This window comes from Haliotis asinina, chromosome 10 (genome assembly GCF_037392515.1).
Source record: "Haliotis asinina isolate JCU_RB_2024 chromosome 10, JCU_Hal_asi_v2, whole genome shotgun sequence".
Taxonomy (NCBI): domain Eukaryota; kingdom Metazoa; phylum Mollusca; class Gastropoda; order Lepetellida; family Haliotidae; genus Haliotis; species Haliotis asinina.
In genome coordinates, this window is record NC_090289.1 from 33,549,820 (window position 1) to 33,574,289 (window position 24,470).

Sequence of the window (24,470 nt, forward strand, 5' to 3'; positions counted from 1 at the left end):
ATTACGTATGTATATGTGTGTGTGTGTATACATATATACTAGATATTTGTGTAGCGCCGATATCCAGTTCGCCAGTTCAGCTGCTACAGGGCGCTTTGTTTTGTCCCCGATCATTGGATGTCCATTACAACAAAACTGTGACAACACTGAAAGAGTCAGCACACGAAGTTCACTCCAAGGTTTTTGTACACCGGGTCACAGGTGGGCTCGATCCCGGCACCTCCAGGCTCGCTGGATTACTAGCCTGGCGCCTTAGACTGCTCGCCAACCGCGCAGTTTTAGTCTTGTGGCCAATTGATGGGCCATGATGATGAGGACAACATATACTCTTCAAAAAAGCAGGGGAACCTGAACTTTCAATTTGGATAGGAAGTATAATCGTTAACACACGTTTCAAGTACAGACATCTTATGAACGCACCACCAATTCCTCTATTACCACTGAAGACAACTTACGGTATGCAGGTACACAACGCAGTAGCCCCATACACGGGCATGGGGTCTCATTCTTGATTATTAATATTGACACTCATCTTGCATCACACATGTGTTAGTGTTTGTTTCTAGTCGTTTGTTTTAAAAGGAAAATCGTACACAAATTACATGTCATATACCAATCATCTTTCAAAAGTGACTACATTCCAAATAGCTATGGTTGTAATGAAGTGCAAATGGTGATGCACTCTCCAAACATTCAATATTATCATATCAACATTGATTAACTCCTATAAATCTCCCATATACATTTAATCGTAAATAAAAAAATGAAGTTCTCCTACTTGTTTTAAGTGTATATGAGGACATATTTGAATGACAGGTATGATAAATATCATACTTAATAATATCATATTTTCAGGTCCAGTGGTCTTATCCCCGACATTTGTTTCGTGCGGAGTTACGTCCCTTAGAGGTGCCAGGATAGGATTATTCTAAAACTTGAATCCTATGTTGTTTTTGATGGTATGCTGAATAATATTTTACTTTTTGCAATATGTGAAGAAGACCTCGTTCTTCATTATACAAAGGCATTTTATGATACTAAAGTATCTTATATTAAATCTGTTGGACTCTGAACTATATGAAAGCCATTCGTTAAATAAACGTCAGTAAACCAGTGATATCGCAAGTATAGACTTTACAAATCTGATGCACCATTGAGTTCAAGTTGCTTGTAAGAGAATAACTCGATTATAACGTGGAGGTATTAGTACCTAGAAGAAGACTTCTGGCCGAAAGTACAGTAAATCCTCCAACAAAAATGAAAGAAGAACAGAATGGTCATGATGTACATTCACCTTAAACAAACAGAAGGTTGATTCTTAATAGTACAAAGGACAAACACAAATGGGGAGGGTAGCGTACCACCCTACTTTGAGGAAAACCCACTGGCAGTAAGTTATTCTTGGTTGGGCAGTCGCACTCATTCTGGTTATATTGAGTGCAGTCGAGGGTAAAATGAGGGTTCAGCTGTGATCTTTGAGGCATGCAGTTCCCCTACAGTTGTATTTTCTATGAAGTTAAGCAGACAATACAACAGTACAGACATTCCAGGTCACGTATCACTCCATCTCCATTACGTCAACTTTACAGGTAATCCAACTCCGTGACGAACCAGCGCGGACGGCTGACCTTTCACCTGTCACCCCTGACCTCACATATCAACACAGGCGACGGAAGAAGCCTTTCCTTGCATTCTTCACCAACCAAACTGGATCTCACCTGGGCGAGTCTATTTGTGTCATCTTCACAGTGTAACATTGCTCGTATTAAATAGACACTTTTAGCATTACTTGCTGTCCTGTACATACGTGAAGTATTAGTAAGGCGCAGATTATGTAGATGTGTTCTCAATACATGTAGCTGAACAAACTTAAATATCGTTCATCGTTGTTTCAACACCTGACACCCCTTTACTTAGAATACCATTGACCTACTTGTAAAGATAACAAAGTTTGTAGAAGGTTTGCTGTGTGCGCGCTGCACGAGGTTTGTAAACACAGGTATGTGTCATCATATTTCTTATTTTTTTACACATGTGACACCTTCTGTTTACTTTTTGTCGTCTTCATCCCCGACCTTCATACGTCGAGCTGACGCGCCTGCAGTGGACACGGAGTTATCAGTGGCTTAACAATCTACTTGAAATTTGGGTCATAGGTTAACAATGCTCAGTATAAAACTGTGTGAAACTTGTTGCAATGCATTTTCTTAAGTACCCTCTCTATTCACTTTGGTTTTAGCCGAGTATGAATTATGAACTTTGCATACGAGACGTATGCACATACATCATGTCTGAACGTGGCTGAGTTTCGGGTGCGGTCCAGACATGCGTGTATTTGGGTCATATCTTTGTGCAGCTATAAAGAACTATAGGCTGTAGTGAGTCTTAACTGCGCACAGAACCACAGCCGCCCGCTACCACCTTGACTAACGCATAGTCTCTGAATATATCTATTTTATTAGAAACAAACGATTCCTTTAAAACTGAAAAGGAGCTCTTGATAAATGGGAAAACCCGAAGAAATCTAGACTTGCTTCATTTAAGGCTTAAGTAATGCAGAGATTATTTGGCGAAAGAGAAAATAATGCGGTTCAGGGGCTGTGAGACAGACCATTGCTAACAGCCACGTTCATTGTAATTGTTGGCTTGTATATACTTTGATGCTGCTGGAGGACAGGAGGTTCTTAGAAAGTTGTGGAGTGGCAGATATATTTTTGGCTGTATTATTTGAATGTCTCTCTTCAATGAACACCATCACGTGAAATTATTTTAATCGCCCCGTGGCGTTTATAGTTAGCATGTGAAAATATTAAGTCAAAGCATCCAGTCATCAGTACAATAAATAATTATAGAATCTGCACGTTTCAAAACACCACACAAGCCTATAGACATGAAACGCAAGTACAATAATGAATGCAAAAACGAACCAACGCATACAGAAAGCTGCATATGATGATGGAAATAATTATAGCACAACTTAAAGCTCCTAACACATCTACTATTGATGATGATAATTATAACAACGGTTACAATAACAGGAGAGGATCGGATCCTTGTAGCCAACATACATGTAGCTAAACAGGTAGTATAATAATTTATCAAACTCGTGATAAAGATGCTGGTGGTGATGTGTTGATGATGATGATGATGATGATGATGATAATGAAGATGGAGATAACGGTGAGGATGACAACGATGATAAGGAGGAGGCGGAGGAGGAAGAACGATGATGATGATGATGATAACGATAACGATGGAGATAGCAATGACGACGACAACGGCGATGAAGGTGGTGACGGCGATGATGACGGCATTGAAGATGTGATAACGACGACGACGACGATGATGATGACGACGACGACGACGACTATGATGATGATGATGATCTTCGACATTTTCGTGATCGAATGTGCAGGATCTTCAGACCATTGCCCTTGTTCCGTCCTCTGTGAAATGTGAAGAAGTTGTCATTGAGCACAACTCGGCAGCTGATGTGCGCGACACCAACCACGGCTCTCAGGCAGGGTTCCATACCGTTTCCGCAAGTGTGGCGACCCCCTGCCGTGAAAGCAGTAGTTTCCATTGAGTCCCAGTTGGTAAATCCGCGATATGTGACTGGCTTGACACTGATTAACACAAACCACAGCATAAGCTGCAGGCGTTCTTGACAATCACGTCGACCAAACAATACAAGAAATGCTGTAAAGAATTCTAATAATTGTTGAAATCGCGTTTCATAGGTCATTATAGCTGAAAAACATTGTCCGCATAGGGAGTTTACGAGTCCGTTGATAGTTAACATGGGATCAACGATGCCAGCGGTGAGTTGTTGACACGAAATTACAGTGGATGTATTTTTTCCATTGAACATGGATGTACTGTTGAATTAGTGTAGTTCGAGCATCCCAACGGACCTACGCTAACCTCCTCATGAATTCAATACAACATGTTGCCAGGGAAGTAATACCGTACTGTTATGTTGTGATGCGTTTTAGAGGACTGGTAAACTAGAGCAATACATTTGAATTTCAAACGTAAACTTTGCGGTCACTTCAGAATCATCCTCTCGCCATTGATATGGTTAGTAACATTTATACTTTTTGTAAACTGAACATCGTTGTACATTGTTTTATAATTATGTTTATTCGTGTGAGTTTGGATGCATGAATAATAATTATTGTTTTATTTTGCATTGTAACTACATCAAATATGATATTTTGGAAGAGGTATATCTGAAATGAATAACTGCAATTATCTGAATAATATATGTACCAGAGGAACGTTGTTTTTGTTTCCAATTTTTAATTGTTAAAAGTATTCAGACATAAACACCAGAAAAGGTCGCCGATTGAAACAGAATTATGTTTAGAACCTCCGACATGCAGAAGATATTAAGAAACATACAAATTTCACTGCCTGGAAAAGGCTAGTACACACCCATGGTTTGTGTCTGACAATAGAAAGCAAAATAAAATAAAAAATAAAAAAAATCAAAAACAAAAAAAACAACAAAAACAAAACAAACACCCAAAAACAAAGCAACAAAACAGACAAACAAACAAAAGCACACCCAAAACAGACAAGATATAGTTATTCCATGGCGATTTGTTTAATACGAGTGCCATGACAACGTGTATGGTTTAGACCTTCAGTTTGCATTCTGACCGCAACCATTTTCGCCTAGAAACGTTTTTGTAAGGCTTCATCAAATCCAGTAGTCAAACAAGTTCACATTGGCCTTTTGCCCAGCAGTTCTCAAGCAGCATATACAATCACATTAAATATCCTGTCACATTCTTTTCGCATTGTTATAGCCTACTCGTGACCCGTGAAGGTCCTGGGGTAGAATAGGCTTTCAGCAACCCATGCTTGCCATAAAAAGGCGGCTGTGCTTATCGTAAGAGGCGACTAATGGGATCGGGTGGTCAGTCTCGCTGACTTGGTTGACACATGTCATCGGTTCGCAAATGTGCAGATCGATGCTCATGTTGTTGATCACTGGATTGTCGGTCCAGACTCGATTATTTACAGACCGCCGCCATATGGCTGGAATATTGCTGAGTGCGGCGTAAAAATAAACTCACTCACTATAGCCTACTCGTTTATGACCGGCTATGGTGTATAATGGCATACCTAATCTATAAACGATGTCGTGATGACCTCGTGTGTCGTTACCGTCAATGTCGTGGTATCACGTGGATTATCTATGTACACTAACATTACCGAACATGAACATCGACCAAAACATTAAGCTATATAACCGCATAGCTATTCTACAAACATTTCAAACAGTTTTATCTATTAATTGTTTGATCGGCATTATAGAAGTTGGAGACAAATGAAACAAACAACTCTATGCAATAATTGACAAGTTGTCATCTGTAAAGCTGTATGTTTCATTAAGCGTTGGTGATTACTAATGCTTGCAGACGGATGTATGGCAGTCGCGTGGGCAATTTTCAAAATTTGACGCATTGGTTATAAAGATGACACCTGATCGATTAAAAATACTTGTACACGAACGTACTAAATGTAGCATGCATTTATCAGTATTCTATCCATGCATACGCACATGCATTAAATTAGCATATGTGTGATGTGTGATCGACATATACGGTCATCGGAGTAGGCAATAAAGTAAATTTGTATATATGCATTTATCTACCTTTAGGTAATATGCGTTTAGCAGCTCAATCTATGCCCCATTACTTACATTCGAATAGAATTTACAATATACTTATAGGATGCATTATTGTATACTTATTCAATGCAAATAAGCCGGTTCGCATATGCAGCACAGTATGTAACTATGTATGTGACCTCACATGTTTACACAATGAGAGTACAAATCACGCACGGTGTGATATGTCAGACGGGGGATACAAAACATCAGAGACAAGGAGGTAGATAAAGGTTTAGATCACGTGGGTAGATTGAGTAGGGTGCTTTAGGCCAGTTGTAGTCAGACGCACATCGTCCGGAGACGAGACAGACACCATGTCGACTTTAGGGTCAGACACCGTGACGACTTCAGAGGTAGCAACTGAGGTTAGTTCAGTGTAGCAAGATGTCTGATTGCCATGTAGATAGATGCATTTTAGATATGTATGAAGGTAATTTAACGAATATTTGCTTTCTGATCGTGTAATGGTGGTCATGATTAATCGGGTTTAACGTTAAGGAGTTGAGGCAGCAGATGTTTCTAAGGACAGAAAAAGCTGACCAAATCCAGAAACAATTGATCAGTACCATACTTTCTTTAGGGGCAACCTCGAAGATCCGGTTACATTTGGTTTTCAGTTACCAGCGTTTGTCGTAAGGAGTGACTTAGTGTCTCACAGTCCCTTAATCACATTATGTTCCCTACAGCCTAGCCATTCGTGCAGTGCTGAGGATCTGTATGAAGCAAATCCTTAATCACTGGTAGGACTTGGGCTTTTTTTCAATTTAAGTAGGTTTTTTTTTGTTACAATTTTGTAAAATGTTACAAAATTTTATATTCAGGGAGTAAGCATTAGTCTGTGGGTGACTAAATGGACGCGATAACTTGGTTGACACATGTCATCGTATCCCATTTGACGCTCATGATGTTGATCACTGGGTTGTCTGGTTAAGACCTGATTATGTACAAATCGCCGACATATACCTGGAATCCTGCTGAGTGCGGCGGTAAACAAGAATCAAACAAAACAGGCGAATGAATAAGTGATTGAATTAATCAGATTAACATGTATTTGGAAAAGCCAGTTACAGCTGCGAAACACTGAATATTTTCAAGTTGATTACAAAGTCAAACGATAAAAATTTAGTCTTTGTTTCTCAGGATTGCCACGAAACAAAAATATGACCTTGCACTGTCTTAGTCACTTACATATTCCAATGTATGTACAAGCAGGCCACGTACCCATGTCCTACATTCATATTTAAAAGTTTGTCAAACACTACCGTAGGCAGACAGTTGTGTGTCTTATCAATACGCTCACTCTAAGATGGTTTCAGCGCAGCAAGTAACACACTAAGCCTGTTTGACTAGTCGTGTGGACTTACACTGTTATGTCTATACAACATAAACAATACTTAGTGTCGAATGTGTTTTGAAGATAGGGCGTTGTGTTGTTTACCGGTATATCGACATATATCCAGCTCAAGTCGATATGCCGCCATTCACGCCACAAACGGTGAATACCCGACTGTGTTCACGCTGAAGACGTCCAGAATGTATTCTACGTTGAGGCTATGAGGAACAGTGTGGTATCGACTAGTGTGTAAATATGTTTCTCCGTTGTTGTTTATATGGTTCCCAATGGCACACACACGGAGTGCTATTGTCACAATAACCATTGTCTTCCCATATAGAGCTATAAAATAGAACAACTGAACGAAATACAACCGACGTGTATGAGAAATTACACATAAGCTTTCGGTTCATTCACGCCACGTTGTAAAAATCTATGTTATCAATATTAATGTGACACTCTTTTCCAACAGGAGCTTGCCTTGCTTTACGAAATATGTTGCAAACATGGGAACCTTATGTAACCTTATGCTCCCGTGGATTTCCAACAACTGACTTGCCCTTGCGTGTGTTTATGACTGGTGCCACCATCGATCGATCGATCAAGAGAGAGAGAGAGAGAGAGAGAGAGAGAGAGAGAGAGAGAGAGAGAGAGTACTCTCGGCTAGTATGGATGATACTGATATTACTAATAATACACGCCTTTTCCAGGCTAGATGCCCTGCTCGAAGCGCACAATCTGATCATTATTATCCCGGATAAGCCAAGCTGCCTGTTATGCGTTTGAAAGTTCATAGTCGCTCGAGCTACTTATTTTACCGGGTACCCATTTTCTGCTGGGTGAACGGAGAATGGTAGATCTCAGGTGTTACCGAGCCATACATGCTCACATCTTGGTCCGCGTAAAGCGATTTTTGTGCTAAGCATGATCTACGCATGTGCTAAATTATTCTAGTCCTCATGGTCCTCCAGCTACGATTTCCATTGTACCTTTGGAGTATCTGAGACTTGTCATCGACTTTTCTCTGTCATTGACGTTTTCAACGTTTTTGGCGGTTTGACGTTAAGAATTTCTTTCTGTTCCTCCAGTTAGAGATGGACAAGACTGGGATCTACATCGTCTCCCATAAACCTCTTGATTCCGACACCGGGCTGAGGAAGAGAGATGATGCAGTGAGCTACGATAATCCAGGCTTCAATTCAGATAGCGGTCTCAAACTTAAGAATGAACACAACTATGACCGACCGACTGGTTTTTCGGACACCCCCTACCGAGGGATGGGTAAAGAGGACCTTCTGCGCCATTCATCCAAGCCACTATGGCGCCGTCTCAGATACGTCTGCATGTCAATTATTCTGCTGGGGTGGCTAGCACTCATCATCACCGTTGTCGCGCTCGTCCTCATCTACCCACGATGTCGCGCACCACGACAGCATGAGTGGTGGCAGAAGACCGTGGTGTACAGGATCTACGTCCGCAGCTTCCAGGACTCCAACGGAGACGGCGTTGGAGACATCAAGGGTAGGTGTTCATGATCAAATGTTTTGAACAGCGAGCTAAAAGCTTGAAAAAAGACAGCTTTACAATTATTTAGCTCGTCAGTACATCTGGTTATTTCTTAAGTAAATAAGGACATTCCACACTTTCTCTCCCAAAAGAATTTTTACATCATAACAAATTTTGAAAATAAATCTTAAGATTAAAGATGTATTTCCTGACTGACAAATACCAAGCCTTGTTGTGAACCACAGGAATCACTCAGCGCCTGGACTACCTGTCAGAACTGGGGGTTGGGACCATTTCATTGTCTCCCGTCTTCGAAACAGTGCCTAACGCAGATACCGAGTTTGACGTCACGAACCATAAGGCCATTGCTAGTGAATATGGAACACTAGCTGACTTCGAGAGTCTTCTGAACGAGACTCACAGCAGGGGTTTGTCTATTTGTCCTTACTACTTACATACTCACTTACTTATTAAACTTTCCACACCAAAGTTACCATGTCTAGACCCCCTTACGCAGGTCATCCTCTAAGTGAACCCGATGTCCTCTTAAACTGACTAAAGAAAGTACATACCAACTGTTTTAGTGTTACGTTTAAAAAAGAACAAAATCGTTATGATCTTGACTTACAGGTCACAAAAAATGTGTACATGTCTCTACTTTATTTGGTAGGTAAGGTGAGTGTGCAGAGAGTGAGACTGGGAGAGCGAGAGAGGGAAATAGAGAGGGTGAGAGAGGGCGAGAGAGGGCGAGAGCGAGAGCTAGTTTTACAAGCCAGTTCCCCCGCTTACTTCACGAGAATGTGGTACTCAGGTCCATCCGAGATCCTTAAATACCACAACTCTGTGTGTAATGGTATAACCTTTCACCTGTAACCTTTGACCTCAGGGATGCAACTTCTCCTGGATTTCATTCCCAACCTGACCAGCGACCAACACGTGTGGTTCCAGGAGAGTAGGAACCCCTCCAGCCCCAAGAAGAATTTCTATGTTTGGCAGAAGGACAAGCCCAACAACTGGGTAAGCATAATAGGGCCTGAGAAATATATGTACAGTACGGTCATATCGATGGGCCGACTAATTTCAGTTCGTATTAACAGTAGTACGTTATATGCATGCCGAACAACTGATGGGGAAAATAGAAAATTTCTCGTCAGCTGGTTATAACGGTAATTAACTATACTTAAAGTAAGAGAGTGAGCTTGGTTTTACGCCGCTTTAGCACTATTCCATCACGGCGGGGGCACCAGAAATGGGCACCGTACTTCAATATTGTATTGCTGTTTATAAGTGCCGTACATGACGAGAGCTCCTTCTGCTCCGCTGACGCATCATATGTATTAAAATGTGGAGAACCTGTCAATGTCAAAAATCCGACGTGTGTAACTGATGACAAATGTTTTAAGACTCTTCAATCCAGTATCCTCACTAATGGAAAATCAATTGCCTCAAACATTCGCACAATACAGCAAACTCCTGTTTTAGTTGCCTGTTCTTAACTTCTGTTGAGTAGTATATGAGTGGTGCTCCTGGTCGCCATGGTGTTGCTGTAGTTGTCGCTGTGTACCCTTGTGTTTGAGTCTGACGGGATAGGATGGTCAGACTAAATCTCTTTGTTGATGCCATACACAGGTGCTCATGATGTCAAGCACTGGAGTGTGTGTAGTCCAAAGCTGACCCGCGAAGATCCGGGTTAGAACTGGTCTCCAGTAACACCTGCTTGTTATAAGAGGCGACTAACGGGATCGGGTGGTCAGGCTCGCTGTCTTATTTGATACATGTCATCAGTTCCCAATTGCATAGATCAATGCCCATGCTGTTGATCACTGAATTGTCTGGTCCAGACTCTTTTATTTACTGACTGCCGCTATATAGCAGAAATATTGCTGAATGGGGCGTAAAACGTAACTCACTCACTCAGCGCAGCCATGATATAGCAACAAGCGGCGTTGAACAAAACAAATGATTTCTTATAATATTTTAGCATTGCATAAATAATGACATTTTGAACCATTGTTCTGGTCTGGTTGCAGCTATCTGTGTATGGTGATTCGGCTTGGGCAAACGATTCCTCTCGAGGCGAGTACTACCTGCATCAGCTCCGTGTAGATCAACCTGACCTTAACCTTAGAAGTTCAGAGGTCAAGGACGAACTACAGGTGCGTGAATGTTTCCTTTTCCCCGATCAAATTATTAAAGTCTAAAACACACCTCTGCGAAGGATCGTATACCTTACAGTGTGTATCTATGACATATTTCTCAGCTGTGTGAAAAGAATCAACGTTCAGCTCAACCCAGACCAATGTGCGACGCTGAGTAAGCAGTTTTGTGAAGATTGCGTAAAACATGGTCTTATTTTACGTGTGCTTCAGGCAATCCTGCAATTTTGGCTCGAGAAGGGAGTTGATGGTTTCTACATCCGGGGCAGTGGATACTTGTTCGAGGATTATGACCTGAGGGATGAAATGCCCTCTTCCGCCAACCTGACACAGAACCCGGTAATTCTGACGTCATTCTATCTGGATGTCTCCCTTTGAGAAATATATATACATAACATCAGTATTAAAGACACTATATCACGCACAGTTTTCTAAAAAAAAAGTACTTTATTGCAAGTAAGTTACATTAAATAAAAACGTCCGAATGAATTCATGCCACATTGCGTTAAATCGACTATCGCACCCTCTATCGGTCCGAACATTATTTCAATCGAACCAAGTTCATGTAACTAGTAAAACGTGTTACACATGTGATGAACATTTGATAATCACATGTGTGATTGTGGGTCTTGAGGGGACAGTTAAATATTTACTATCAGAGTATTTTGAAAGAAATAGTTCGAAGTTAACACACACACAAAAATACGGTAAATTGTCGTTTCATACAGAAACTGTTTGTTCTATTTGAACGAGCGTTTAGTACCTCTATAAACAAACAATGTAACATCCGTGGAATGTTGAAACCTGTTATTATTCTTCGCCTCTTGTTGTATTGTTCCCGAATGCATTTGTTTTTTGTCCAGAACGACTATGACTATTTAAATCACACCTACACATACGGTCTGCGGGAAATCAACGACATGTTGGCCAGGTGGCGCTACTTCCTGGACGAGTTTGGAAACAAAACTAACAAATACAGGTACCTCTTTTCGATTTCCTTCAAGGGCACAGAACGTGCGTCCATGGGTAAACTGTAACTGGTGATGGTAGGTTCATCAGCACTGTGGGTAGAATAGTGTCATATATTCCAGTTCAAAAGAAATTTAAAAAAAACCGTGCAGGTTAATTAATTTTCAATATCCTCAACTCCAGTCGCGGGTGAACATATTAGGCATATATTATAATAGGACAGCCCATAACGCCCACTTACATCAGCATAACAAGGAACAACGGTTCTTCATAACGTATCTACCCGTGAAGATCCAGGTTAGAATTGATCTTCAGTAACTCATGCTTGTCCTAAAAGGCGACGAAAGGAATCGGGTGGTCATGCTCGCAGACATGGCTCAAACGTGTCATCGGTACCTAATTACGTTGATCGATGCTCATGTTGATCACTCGCCAGACTCGAGTGCGGCGTAAAGCTAAACTCACTTTTCCCAGAATGCTGTTTGCGGATATTATGGGCGCAACTGAGTTGACGATGAGTTACTATGGTTACTTCAACCGAGACGGCGTCGATTTTCCTCTGAACCGGTTCTGTCTGGATCTGAAACAAGGCGACGATGGAAATGTGGTGTCCGGAGTGGTCAGTCGTTGGATGGACAACCTTCCCGCCGGACGCTGGGCCAACTGGATGGTAGGTTCCGATTCCTGTGACGTTAACAAGACGCTAACTTGCGACGAAATGTCATAATGACGCAACGACTGCCATTGCAGCCATGTTACAGGGTAGTCATCGTCAATATGCCTTTCCAAAAACGTTAAGGGGCAGTTGGGTAACCTATCGGTTGAAGAGTGCGCTCGTCACGCTGAAGACCCGGATTGCGTCAGACAATAAAAAAGTTGACGATCCATTCCCGGATCTCAGGCATATGGAATATGGTAAAGGGCAAGACAATTTCATTGAGACCTACATAAACGATTCATTGACTACATGTACTTCAACATGTGTGAACCTGAAAGTCGAGGTCAGTACAGCCAGGATGATAACCTGAGTATTTGTTTAAGCCGCTTTCAGCAATATTCCTGCAATACCACGTCGAATATCAGCAGAAATGGACATCACAAAATGTACCCATATGGGGAATTGAACCCTCCCTTCCACGTGACGAACGGCCGCTTTAAGTACATGGCTACCTCGCCATCCCGATAACCTAGCTAAAGGCGTTATTCCTGCAATGTTATCAGCATTAATACGAACGCAAGTCACTCATTAATCGTGGTCATCGTGAATTACACAATCATATATCATTTGTTTCAGGGTGGAGATGAAAATTCGAATCGTATTGCAGGCCGGCTTGGCGGGAACATGACACGAGCTTTCCTCATGCTGTCAATGCTGTTGCCAGGGACGCCATTCTATTACTATGGCGACGAGATCGGTATGGTAAACTCCGATCTAGCTCCAGGCAATGCCTGGGAAAGGCAGCAGCCAATGAGAGCTCCGATGCGGTGGGACAACTCGACCTACGGAGGATTTCCATCCAATTGCACCGTAGGATGCACTACGTGGATGACGGTCAACGACTTCACGGGCCAAAATGCAGTCGAGGTGAGTGAGGAAAGAATGAGTTTAGTTTTACGCCGCTATTAGTAATATTCCAGCACTGTCAAAGCGGGGGTACACCAGAAATGGGCTTCACACATTTTACCCCTGTGGGGAGTCGAACCCGGGTCTTCCGTGTCACGAGCAGACACTTCAACCACCAGGCTACCCGACCGCCCCTGGAAGTGAGTGGAAGACATGGGATTAACACTGCTTCATTCAATACTTTAATCTTAATATAATCATATGCTTGACTTCATTCATACCTCGTTGTGACATTCTGGGCAGATGAATCAGCCAATCTCAAATATGAATGAGTGAATCATTCAGCGAAATTCATAATTTTTGCATTTGAAAACCATTATAGCCGATGACCGAATGCAAAATGGTATATATCTTGTACTGTTGTGGAAATATGCAATACAGCCTGTCGTTTCTGAGCGCCTTTGCGCCGTACTATAAGGGGTATGTTAGTGATCTGTTGGCGGTTCTTTACGACTGTAATGAAATGGTGCCTGAGGAGTTTAGAAAACTGTCATCTACTTATCCCGTCTCATCTTTTACAGGGGCGTACGTAGCTGCCATTATAAGAGAAAAAAAACGGCCTAAACGGTGATTCTTGCTAAATATGTTGGGCAAGTCCTCAATGTTGTCTAAAAATAAAGGTTTGGAAACGATCATAAACTCATGGGCAAAAGAAACTTATCACCCGACATTATTTGTGTTAAAAACGACAAAAACAAAAAAATGTCAGAAAGAATGTTTATATAAGAAAGATAAGCCATTTACACAGCAAAAACTGTATTTGTTGATGCCCTGTCAATGTTCATGCATGCAGGAAGTGAGGTAGATGACACATGGGGTGGACGTGAAAGTTTACACAGAGGATTGCATTCACAGAGTGTGTGGAAAACTGAATCTTGGAAGTGTCTGAGCACTCAGTACCTAGTGTGTCCACCCCTTGAATCAATGCACGCTAGTACACGTCTCCGCATTGATGTCGTCAAACGCCTGATGACGTCAGGAGGAATCCTCTGCCACAGTTCCAAGAGAACTTGCTCCAATTGTTGGCGATTTGCTGGTGGTTGCTGTCGTTGTCTTAGCTGTCTGTCGAGATGATCCCAGAGGTGTTCAATGGGATTCATGTCTGGGGAACGTGCTGGCCAGGGCAAAACGTTGATGTTGGCGTTGTTGAGGTAATCTTCAACGATTCTGGCAGTATGCGGACGTGCATTGTCCTGTTGCAAAAGAACACCTCTTGGCTGTTGACGCACAAAGGGCAAAACAACTGGCCTCAAGACTTCGTCCCTATACCTTTGGGCTGTCAGATTTCCATGCAGGATGACAAGCTGTGTCCTCTGATCAGCACAAATCCCACCCCACACCATGATACCACCTCCTCCAAATGGGTGCACCTCTTGAATGCAGTTCCTCGCCAATCGCTCACCTCTACGTCGGTATACACGGGCTCGGCCATCATTTCTGTACAAGTTGAAACGACTTTCATCAGTGAAGAGCACTCTCTGCCAGTCACGTCGCTGCCACCGACGTACTGTTCGTGCCCACTGCAGCCGACGTTGACAATGTTGGCGGGTCAAGGGCATTCCACGGAATGGACGGCGAGCTCTGATACCAGCAGCACGGAGACGTCTTAGTACGGTTCGTCTGCTGATGCGGTGTCCCAAGGCTGTGGTCGCCGTTGACGTCGCTGTGACGAATCTGTTCCGTAGGTGTATCGTACGGATATGGCGGTCTTCGGCGGGCGTCGTAACCCTTGGTCTACCTGATCTTGGACGGTCAGTGGTCTGACCTGTCTGCTGAAAACGTCTCAGGAGGTTGCTGATTGTTGCCTGGCTGCAGTGGAATGTTCTGGCAATCTGACGTTGTGACGCCCCCATATGGGCCATACCGATGGCCCTATTGCGTTGCTCCGATGACAGTCGTGGCATAACTTTGATATGCTTTTTGATAATGCATGATTGCACTGTCGAACAGCTGTATTTATGCAACCAATGTGCACGAGAACTTTTGGTTACACTCAAAAAACCTTTTTCACTGTTTTTCGTGCTTTCACGAAAATCACAATATCTCGGGTTTTTTGCTTGCTACTCAGCTTAAAAATGTGTTTTAGCGAATGTTTTCTCAGTATGTTTTACCTAGTTCAGTTTTGTTTAGAAGCGTAAATGGAAATTTTAAAGTGATAAGTTTCTTTTGCCCATGAGTTTACTTACATGAGAAAAAATGGATTGCCTCGTGCCTGTTCGAGGTTAAATTACGTTGCAAGGGCTCAGTTAGTCCTGGCGGGAGGTGTAGTTGGGTTGTAAAATTGGTAAGGTAGTACGTAATAGTAGGGGTGTGGTACAAGGGGCACAACTCTGCAAACCCATTATGAAGTTTCAGGCATGAACAGTCACGCCCTCTGTTTCTTTACGTGATGGGTATGAACGGGTTGATCAGGGTGTGTTTTGACACCATGCATCTTGTGTTTATATTGCTGTTCACAGATCCAGAAGACGAGCAAGTCGTCTTTGATGCACCTGTTCAAGAACCTGACGAAGCTGCGAGGCCAGGCGTCATTCGAATACGGAGACTACTTCCGTTCCGTCGTTGACAGCAGCGTCATGTCATTCGTCAGAGAGTACGACGGCGAGAAAGGGTAATGGCGTATAATCGCTGCTTACAAATACTAATACTGAATGTGTATCATAGATCCTTGAGTTGCAAGTTCTTGGCTGTTAAACTTTTTGCCTGTCACTTTACAATACTTTCACTGCTTTCAGATTCCTTGTCGCTATTAACTTCGGCAGTGGGACGGAAACCCGGAAATACACGGACACCCACGACACAATTCCGGAGTCAGCCGATGTTGAGCTGACGACCGAAAACGGTGTCAAGCTGCAAGTCGGCGGTACTGCCCAGTGTGCCAGTCTGGAACTCGGTCCTTATCAGGGGGTGGTCCTGTCGTGGGAGTATGTCGCCAAGGAGCTTTAGCACCACGAAGTCCTACGGAGATGTCCGAAGTTCAGTACGACAGAATGCATAATGTGTACTTACCAGAGGACAACTGTATCCCTTCACGTGCATTCATGATTATGTTATATTATATTCAGAGCAGTATGCAATATATGGAAACAGACTAAAACAGTATTGCTAAGGGATTTGTTTTCAAAATATATTACGTTCTTTTCTCAATATATAACGAAGAACTAAATGCTACTGTTCCCACAGCAAAGACTCCTGACACTAAAACGTTTCAGAATTTTAACACAATTCTACACATGAAGCGAAGTGCTTAAAGTAATGAAAATAGTACCTACATATTTGGAGTGAATTTAGATGTCTTCCCGAAAGAAAGTTAAAGTTCCTGTTTCACTTCAGTTTTCGAAGCATTATGGCACTTCGACATTCACATGATATTAGATATCCATGTCTCGAGCGAAATCCTTTTATATATGACATTAATGTCTACTTGATGAATTTGTACAATTTTATTTGGGTAAATAAAAAATTATATTTTGACCCAAAATACAAACTTTGTTTCGTTATAATCTTAAGGAAAGTCATCGGCATTTGTTACAACTTTTGGTTTTTCGAGATATGTCTTATTAACCGTATTCTATCGATAGTCTTCTCACATCGGGCACGGTGGGGTAGCTTAATGGCTAGAAGAAGCCGATTTCTGGGTTCCCCGCCGTGATATTGCTGGAATGTTGCTAAACGAGACGCAAAACCGCTTCCAAAAAGTTCGTTTTGTCTTTATCGTAAGCATTTTTCACTGAATGATTGCTGATGACACGGGCTCGATTCCCCACATACGTACAATGTCCCATTTCTGGCGTTCCCCGCCGTGAATATATACTAAAACATCCTATTTGACCAGCTATCGCTGATATTTAGACCGAGTGTGCATTCAGTGTACGTATTTCTGAAAGATACATCGAGTTTGGAATGTAAAGGAGCGGTGTTGTGTTATAACATGTTTTACTGTGAAGCCACTTCACACATTGTCTCTGTTGACCCACCCAACAGCAACTTACAAACCTAAAACAGTCCACTCAAATAATTCACCCCGAGTGAGTAGGCTCTGTAAAATGTTCTTGCTAAATCATCATCATCATCATCATCACCATCATTTTGGTCTTCATCTGGGTTGGTGGGGTGATTAAGCGTCAAGCCGAAGGTCCGGATTCGATCCCCACAAGGGTACAATGTGTGAAGTCCATTACTGGTGTCCCCCGCCGTACTATTGCTGGAATATTGCTAAAAGTGGCGTAAAACAGTACTCACTCACTCAACCCCATCACATGGGCGTTGTTACAGGGGTGTCATTATGATCCCCAGCGAAGACATATCAACTGATTTTCTGAATTGACAACAACAAAGCGTATCAGATGAAATAAGAAACTTTTATCGCAAAAGATTAACAGATACCTTTCAAGTGTGTAAAAGTTCTGTACAAACAAAATGGAAAACGTCATTCACTTCAGCACATATAAGCACTTAGAGCATCAATAAAATATCAAAACACTTAAGACCACCCAGGGCATAAAATGAACACTCTGAGCATGAGGCTAAATGAGTTCTACTCGTTGTGTTTTACCGTCATAGGAAAGCTCATTTTCACGTGCAAATACAACCATATAGTACAAGGATATATGTACAATTACGCGAGACATTGATTACTTCAAGGCAAAGACGTTCATATATGTAATGAGAGTCGGATGGGAACTGTACATAGCTTTATCGGAAAGTCAACGAATATTATATTGAACACCATGAAAATAGTATACATGTATGTATAGTGTTTCATTAGTATTTCAAATTCAACGTCTATGTATACGGGAATAAAAATTACTTTAAATAAATTCAGAATAAGCATTATATGAACACTATTGAAGTAAAATTTCATTTGAACAAGATTTTGCAAATGCTGTTGCGGCAAATGCAAATGTATTGCAAATTAGGACGTACATAGATAAGCGTAAGTATGCATCATGGGAAATGTCTTGAATAACATGCACGATTGAACAAAGTTATGTGTTTAGGAAGTAAACTGACGGGCAAAAGAGAGTACACATCCACGTTGATTGTTTGATTATAGCCAAGAGACAAAGCAAAGAAACAATCAATTCAATGATGATTCTTAAATACCGGTATTATTGTCGTGTTACTTGCACGAGTACAATTCAGAAGCTAGTATGAGGAACAGGAACGATTTTGAATCACTTGCTTGATAACGGTGTTGGCATCTGCACCGAAACGACGCCACCACTGCAATAAATATGTTGTCTATCCATAAAAATCGTTCCTGTTCATCATACTTGTGTGGTGACTGAGTTTTTGTAACGTTGTGATATCGTTCGTTAAATGTATAGTTATATGTATTTTTACGTTGATACTTTCTTTAGTAGGTAGAATATATTGACTGGTATACTGACTATACTGACACAGTTTGTTTAAATCAAAATGACCAGCGACAAAGTGTTCACAAGTCATTACTTTTACCCTCTATATATACTCGTAGGTGTTCAAATGAGAGCGGAGATTCACACATCAGATACATATATTTTCTCTTTAAGAAAATGAAATTACAATCAAATCCGAAACCTGTATACACTGAAATCTCATTAACCTGAACGCTGCGTCATATGGATACCGCGTTATAATGACACCGACATATATAGGAACCTCGTTAATCTGATCCCTGTTCATATGGAACCTCCTTTTCTGAATCCTGTATACATGGAAACCTCCTCAATCTGAAACCTGCATTATTAGCCAGGTGATGATACCCTGCCTGTATGCTGTTCTGGACAGCTGTATACAAAAGATACATCTCAATATACCACCGACTGGTCAAAATCATCAAACTAGCTTACGTCACTTGAAACGAAGTTTTCCAGTTTACTAGGTTAAACGAAAACAATAGCAAGAAACCCACAAACGTGAATTTTTAATCCTGCCGCCATTAAGGCATTTCTGAAATTAAGTCTACGTTGTAATCTGGAATTCATAGTTGTTGCTTCCCTACTGAAAAGAAAATACCCCCCAAACCCCCTAAACTGGGTCTCTCACTTTTTCAGGATTGAAGAAAAAATCGTCGCTTTGAACTGAAACACCCTCACTAATGCAAGCATGCTCTAAATCCGCCTGTAAGTGCCATTAACAGACCAGCTCGCGTCATTCCGAGACAATCCAAATAGCGGAATATACGGAAAGGGTCGAGTGGTGACGAATGACTTGAGAGAAATGAAATAGATACAAACGCAAAAGGAAACAAATGTGTCGTCCCAATCGGACGTTTAAACCTTACAGAGTTACATCCCTTGCACTGACAACGGCTCAGCAGTTTTCAGAGTGAAGGTAGTTGAGTATACATGTAAATAGCGATCATTCGACACAGCCTCGAAAATAAACCTTTTATGTTAAAATAGATCACTTTTTAAGTACACAGATACACAAATACATTGTTGGTTATGATGAAAGTTTTCAGTGGTGTAATATTCCATAAAACACACACTCTATGATAGAATACCAGTGCTTGCTGACTAGTGAGTAATGAGAAATAAAATGATGAGAGGGTGTACTTTTCATTCTTATTTCTGTCTCCAAATAATTCCTTGTGCACTAAGGTTATACCACGTAGTACCTAGATGGAAATATATTCCTATTTTAACCCTTCACTTCATTTGGTTCAAATGTTACGTCAGATAACTAAAACTACTTCGTGTTACTTTTAATCAAGCAAATACCCTGCCACGAGGCGAGGCACGTAATCGAGCAAATACCCTGCCACGAGGCGAGGCAAGTAATCGAGCAAATGCCCTGCCACGAGAGGAGGCAAGTAATCGAGAAAACAAATAACAAACTTGAATTCAGAAATGCGCCTGACACAAGAAATACTTTTAACTTGTACGATTTTACCAATACCCAATAAAAATATATTACCACATTTTGTGATTAATGATCGGTTCAATGTCTAATGTAACCATTGTAATCATGGTACATACATATGTAAGAATGGGTTAAGTACGTTAGGTCCATTGAGGTGTTCATTAAAAATAAATAGATGTGCATAGTAAATGCAATTGACAGCTAAACAGAAGTTTCTGCTCCACATCAATAACAGCTTGCGAAACATAGAATAAAAACTGCAAATTAATGGATGCCTTCCCGCTGCGTGTGTAGTACACGCTGTAATGAACAAAATCAATATCTCAAGACAATGTCCATCTGCCTATAAATGATACAGCGCAAAAGCATCCGTTGCCAGGGTAACCAAGGTCTTGCATGTTTGCGGACTCAGCAATATTTACGGCTGAATGGTGGCGGCCGGTAAATGATGGTGTTTGGACCAGACAACCCAGTGATCAGTATCAGACATAACCAAGGTAACCGTAGTGATGATGAGATGAGGAGTGATGCTGACTTAATGAGCACTATCTCATTTATCTTCCATTTCACCCTTTCCGCGAACACCCGGTGTCACAACGCATTTTCAGCGGTCCATTCATATTTTCACTGTCCTTTACAGCAGAGTTAAAGTAAGTTAAGACAAAGCATTATGTTTCCGTTAAGTGATTTCCAGTGAAGCTCTCCTAAAATCAATTTCATCACCCATCAAAGGTCAGGCCTTTGATCAACATTGTTGGTCATCAAAGTTGTAATTAGTCTTAATGGCTGCAAGACTGATCACTCGGCTTCATGTCATCATACCACTCCAACGAACACGGTGTGTCAACATGAATATGATAAAAATGGTTGAGAAAACAGCTAGGCAATATCACCACTCCGCCATTCAGACGTGTTTCGCAGAAGACAGATCACATGTCTAGCTGCGAATGAATAAGAAGGCCTGAGACTGCTGTGACATTGTACAGCTTTTACATATCAATGCTTGTGCAAAGTCAACACCATCATCGGCTCTCAGTGAGCCTTGTCCGATTGATGACAGGCAGGTAAATCAAACACATGTTTGTCAATGAAATAATGACGTAATGATATTGGTAATATACTGAACTGCAAAAGAAACGTAACTCACGTAGGAGACCTAACCATGAAAGTTTACCTTATGAGATTTCATTTCTTAAACGTGCGTTTCTTTTCCTGCTCAGTATATCTTCTTTCACGCCATACCAACTATTTGCTATCATTTGGTATATACTATGTTGAACATGTCTTAACTTGGTATCTACATGTAAAAGTATTTAACAAACACATATAAATGTATATGATTTTGATAGAAAGGCATGATAGTATTCATATAACACACATCCGTACTTTTGAAAAAGAAATATGTATATTCAATACAGTCGAACTCCGTTGTACCGAACATCTAGAGTTCTTCGACAGGTCCGGGTTAAAATAATTACACATATTGTACGTTTGTCGGGACCAGGCTCTGAGTTCCAGAAAACCGGAAATTCGACACATCCGAGACAACGAGGCTCGACCACGTGTGTATTTGGAACAAACCAATGATCTCACAGTCACCGTCAACAATAATCAGAACAAACTCGTATGGCACATTCTTCAGTATAATATCTATACGCAGCTAATAGTCCACTACTCTAAGCAACACTACTATAATAAGCATTAAATAGAAATAGCATAGTATACTAATGTATTCAATGGTTTGTAGTCCTCAACATTGTACCTATAAATGCACATTTCATGTCGGTCGTCAAAGTTTGACTGAGTCACAACGACTCTGCCCAGGGGAGAGAACGTAACACATTTTGGTGACGAAAGTCCGTCTTTTGGAGTGAATATTTCCCACAGCCGTCCATTCTTGGTCAGGATGTACACGGTACTGTTGCATATGACAATAGTATTGCCATCGGTGTCTGTGCATAGGCCTTGAAGTGACACAAACGTTTCTTCCGCCGGTAACCGGAACTCGTTCAGAGAAAACGTGCGCAGCAGTTTCCCTTCGAAATGGAAGATTTTTATTGCGCTGTTGCCAGCGTCAGAGACGATAATCTGTTTGTTTTTGTTCACAGCAACGAAATAAGGATGGTCAAATTCTCTGACATCGTCGCCATAGCAACCGAACGTATGGCTAACACCCCCACTTGGGTAGAGGACGACAACAGAGTGTTTACATATATCCGTAACTACGACGTAGTTGTCGGGGCTGATGGCTATTCCATAGGGAAACTCGAAAACATCGTTCCCCCCGAACTTTTCTTTGAATACGCCAGTCACTGAGAAAACTTTGACACACGCGTTAACACTGTCAGTCAATGCTATGCACTCATCCGTTGTCATGGCAATGCACATTGGGTAATTCATTTGTTCAGGCTTGCTTCCCTTAACTCCGAATTTAAACTTGAACACGCCCTCCGGGGAGAATATCTGTATCCGGTGGTTCTCTGTGTCAGCCACCACGATGTCGCCTGAAAAATAAAACGTAGTCAGAATTAATAACGTCATGAATTTGCCATGAGTGTGAAAGCTGTGATTGTAGGAAAGCAGTGGCTGTGATTGTAGCCTGGGCGTTTATTAAGTTTAGATGGAGTCGCAGAAGAAGACGATTAACAAGAAGATTGATTGAGTGATTGTGATTTAACGCCACCCGTATGAAGTGAATGAGTGAGTGGATTTCGTTTTACGCTGCAATATTCCAGCAAAATAGTGTCTGCTTGTAAATAATAGAGTCTGGACGACAAAATCCAGTGATCAACAACATGAGCATCGACTTAGAATTGGTTACTGAAGAATATTTTTAACCTGGATCCTCGCGGGTTAGCGAAGTCTACTTTTCGCTAGAGGTGAATAATTTGAGTGAGCTGTTTTAGGTTGGTAAGTCGTGTGGGTGGGTTGACAGAGACAGATCAATGTATGATGTGGCTCCGTCGTAAAACATAAGCACATGAAATAGCTGAACAGCACTGCCTTACATTAGCTTTTTCACATATTCCGAACTACATGTATCTTTCTGAAATATCGAAGTCGTCATAATTTTGGTTAATGAGAGTGAGTATCGATCACCAGGGATACGATGACATCTGTCAGTCAAGACAGCCAGCTTTGACCACCCTGGTCGCCTCTACTGACAAGCATGGATTACTAGAGACCAATTCTAACCCGGTTTGGCTTAAGAACTCAAAGTTCCTCCAGAAGGTCTCAAGGAATGAGTTAAATTATATTTCGGTTTTCACAGACAAATGTACTTCGTCTGAACAACAATGCACGATAAGTTTAAAAGCCTTGTTCTTTACCATGGCAACATAACATTTGTGCTGCTTCATTATTTTTCGGGAGAAAAACCAAACCAATTATGACATTCTTTAAAATAATACTGAATCCTCTATTCTGAAAAGGTGGAATTGGTTTGTCTAATTAAAGAATTACTAATTACGGATCAAACGTATTCCGGTTGACTTGACGGTTGATCACGTGACCTCATGTTTTCATGCATGATGCATGATGCATGATGCATGATGCATGATGCATGAAGCGTGTTTTGTGGACCAGTATAATCACCACAGTGACAGTTCACATATATCACAAATACAGATTATTGACAACAGTAAACACTGCTTCACATGGTGAGGGCATTGTACTACAAGAGGCCAAGAATCAACGTTTCACTAGCGGTAAGTGTTTGTAACTAGAATTACGTCCCTTTAGCAAATTGACGCATAGCTGGTGGTTAATGCAGTTGTAATTTGTTCATGATTACTCCGTCTTTCCTGCAGCATTTCACTCTTATATCTTCAGTTACCCAAAGCATATTTACAAAGCAATAAGCATTAGATGTTACACACTGGCCATTTCAACTATTTTATTACATCAACATAAAGCAAAAGTGAGACTCAGTGCATATGCTGCAGTATATAAGATATAGGCCAAAATATTGTCGAAAATTTGTGAGTGAGTTTAGATTTACGTCGCTTTTTGTAATATTACATCAATACCACGGCGGGGGACATCAGAAAATGGATTTCACACATTGTACCCATGTGGGGAATCGAACCTGGGTCTTCAGCGTGACGAGCGAAGGCTTTAACCACTAGGCTACCCAACCACCCCCCTGTCATATAGTGCCTGTAGGGACTATGAGAATGTGAAGCAGAATTTCAATGAACGAACTGTTGTTGTTCAAAGCTGTGCAGAGATATATTCAAGTCCGTAAATATTCATGTCTCGACTAGATAAACTAGTGATTAAAATCATGAGGTTTGGTCTACGTACTTGGGATATGGTAACATGAGCCAGCCACTAGCCCTGGAGACCCAG

The 24,470-nt window shown here is 41.4% G+C and overlaps 2 protein-coding genes across 3 annotated transcripts in view; one reads left to right on the forward strand and one right to left on the reverse strand.

Annotated features, from left to right (window-relative positions):
- Positions 1–1,911: 1,911 nt before the first annotated feature.
- LOC137297664 (alpha-glucosidase-like) lies at positions 1,912–16,752 on the forward strand. Of its 2 annotated transcripts, none has more exons than XM_067829572.1 (11): positions 1,912–1,999; positions 8,105–8,537; positions 8,768–8,950; positions 9,409–9,539; positions 10,553–10,678; positions 10,892–11,017; positions 11,542–11,657; positions 12,122–12,317; positions 12,942–13,232; positions 15,731–15,882; positions 16,007–16,752. In XM_067829572.1, exons 2-11 carry the CDS (start codon positions 8,111–8,113, stop codon positions 16,215–16,217), a joined length of 1,959 nt encoding a protein of 652 aa, XP_067685673.1. In that variant the 5' UTR covers positions 1,912–1,999; positions 8,105–8,110; the 3' UTR covers positions 16,218–16,752. The 2 variants fall into 2 exon arrangements, with proteins under 2 accessions (XP_067685673.1, XP_067685672.1); XM_067829571.1 differs by lacking the exon at positions 1,912–1,999 and adding an exon at positions 5,918–6,048.
- An 866-nt stretch (positions 16,753–17,618) lies between these two features.
- The window catches only part of LOC137298997 (tripartite motif-containing protein 2-like), a 72,712-nt gene continuing 65,860 nt past the window's right edge, over positions 17,619–24,470 (reverse strand). The window contains exon 5 of the mRNA XM_067831458.1: positions 17,619–22,624. Coding sequence (XP_067687559.1) covers positions 21,822–22,624 — 803 coding nt within the window. The 3' untranslated portion in view covers positions 17,619–21,821. The remainder of the gene's footprint in view (positions 22,625–24,470) is intronic.

What these genes read in the sequence shown, in the direction of transcription:
- LOC137297664 (XM_067829571.1), top strand. Translation starts at nt 5,998, where the DNA reads ATGTCGACTTTAGGGTCAGACACCGTGACGACTTCAGAGGTAGCAACT. An exon ending in AGGTCAAGGACGAACTACAG is followed by an intron (nt 10,679 to 10,891) that starts GTGCGTGAATGT and finishes CGTGTGCTTCAG; the next exon opens with GCAATCCTGCAATTTTGGCT. An exon ending in CCAACCTGACACAGAACCCG is followed by an intron (nt 11,018 to 11,541) that starts GTAATTCTGACG and finishes TTTTTTGTCCAG; the next exon opens with AACGACTATGACTATTTAAA.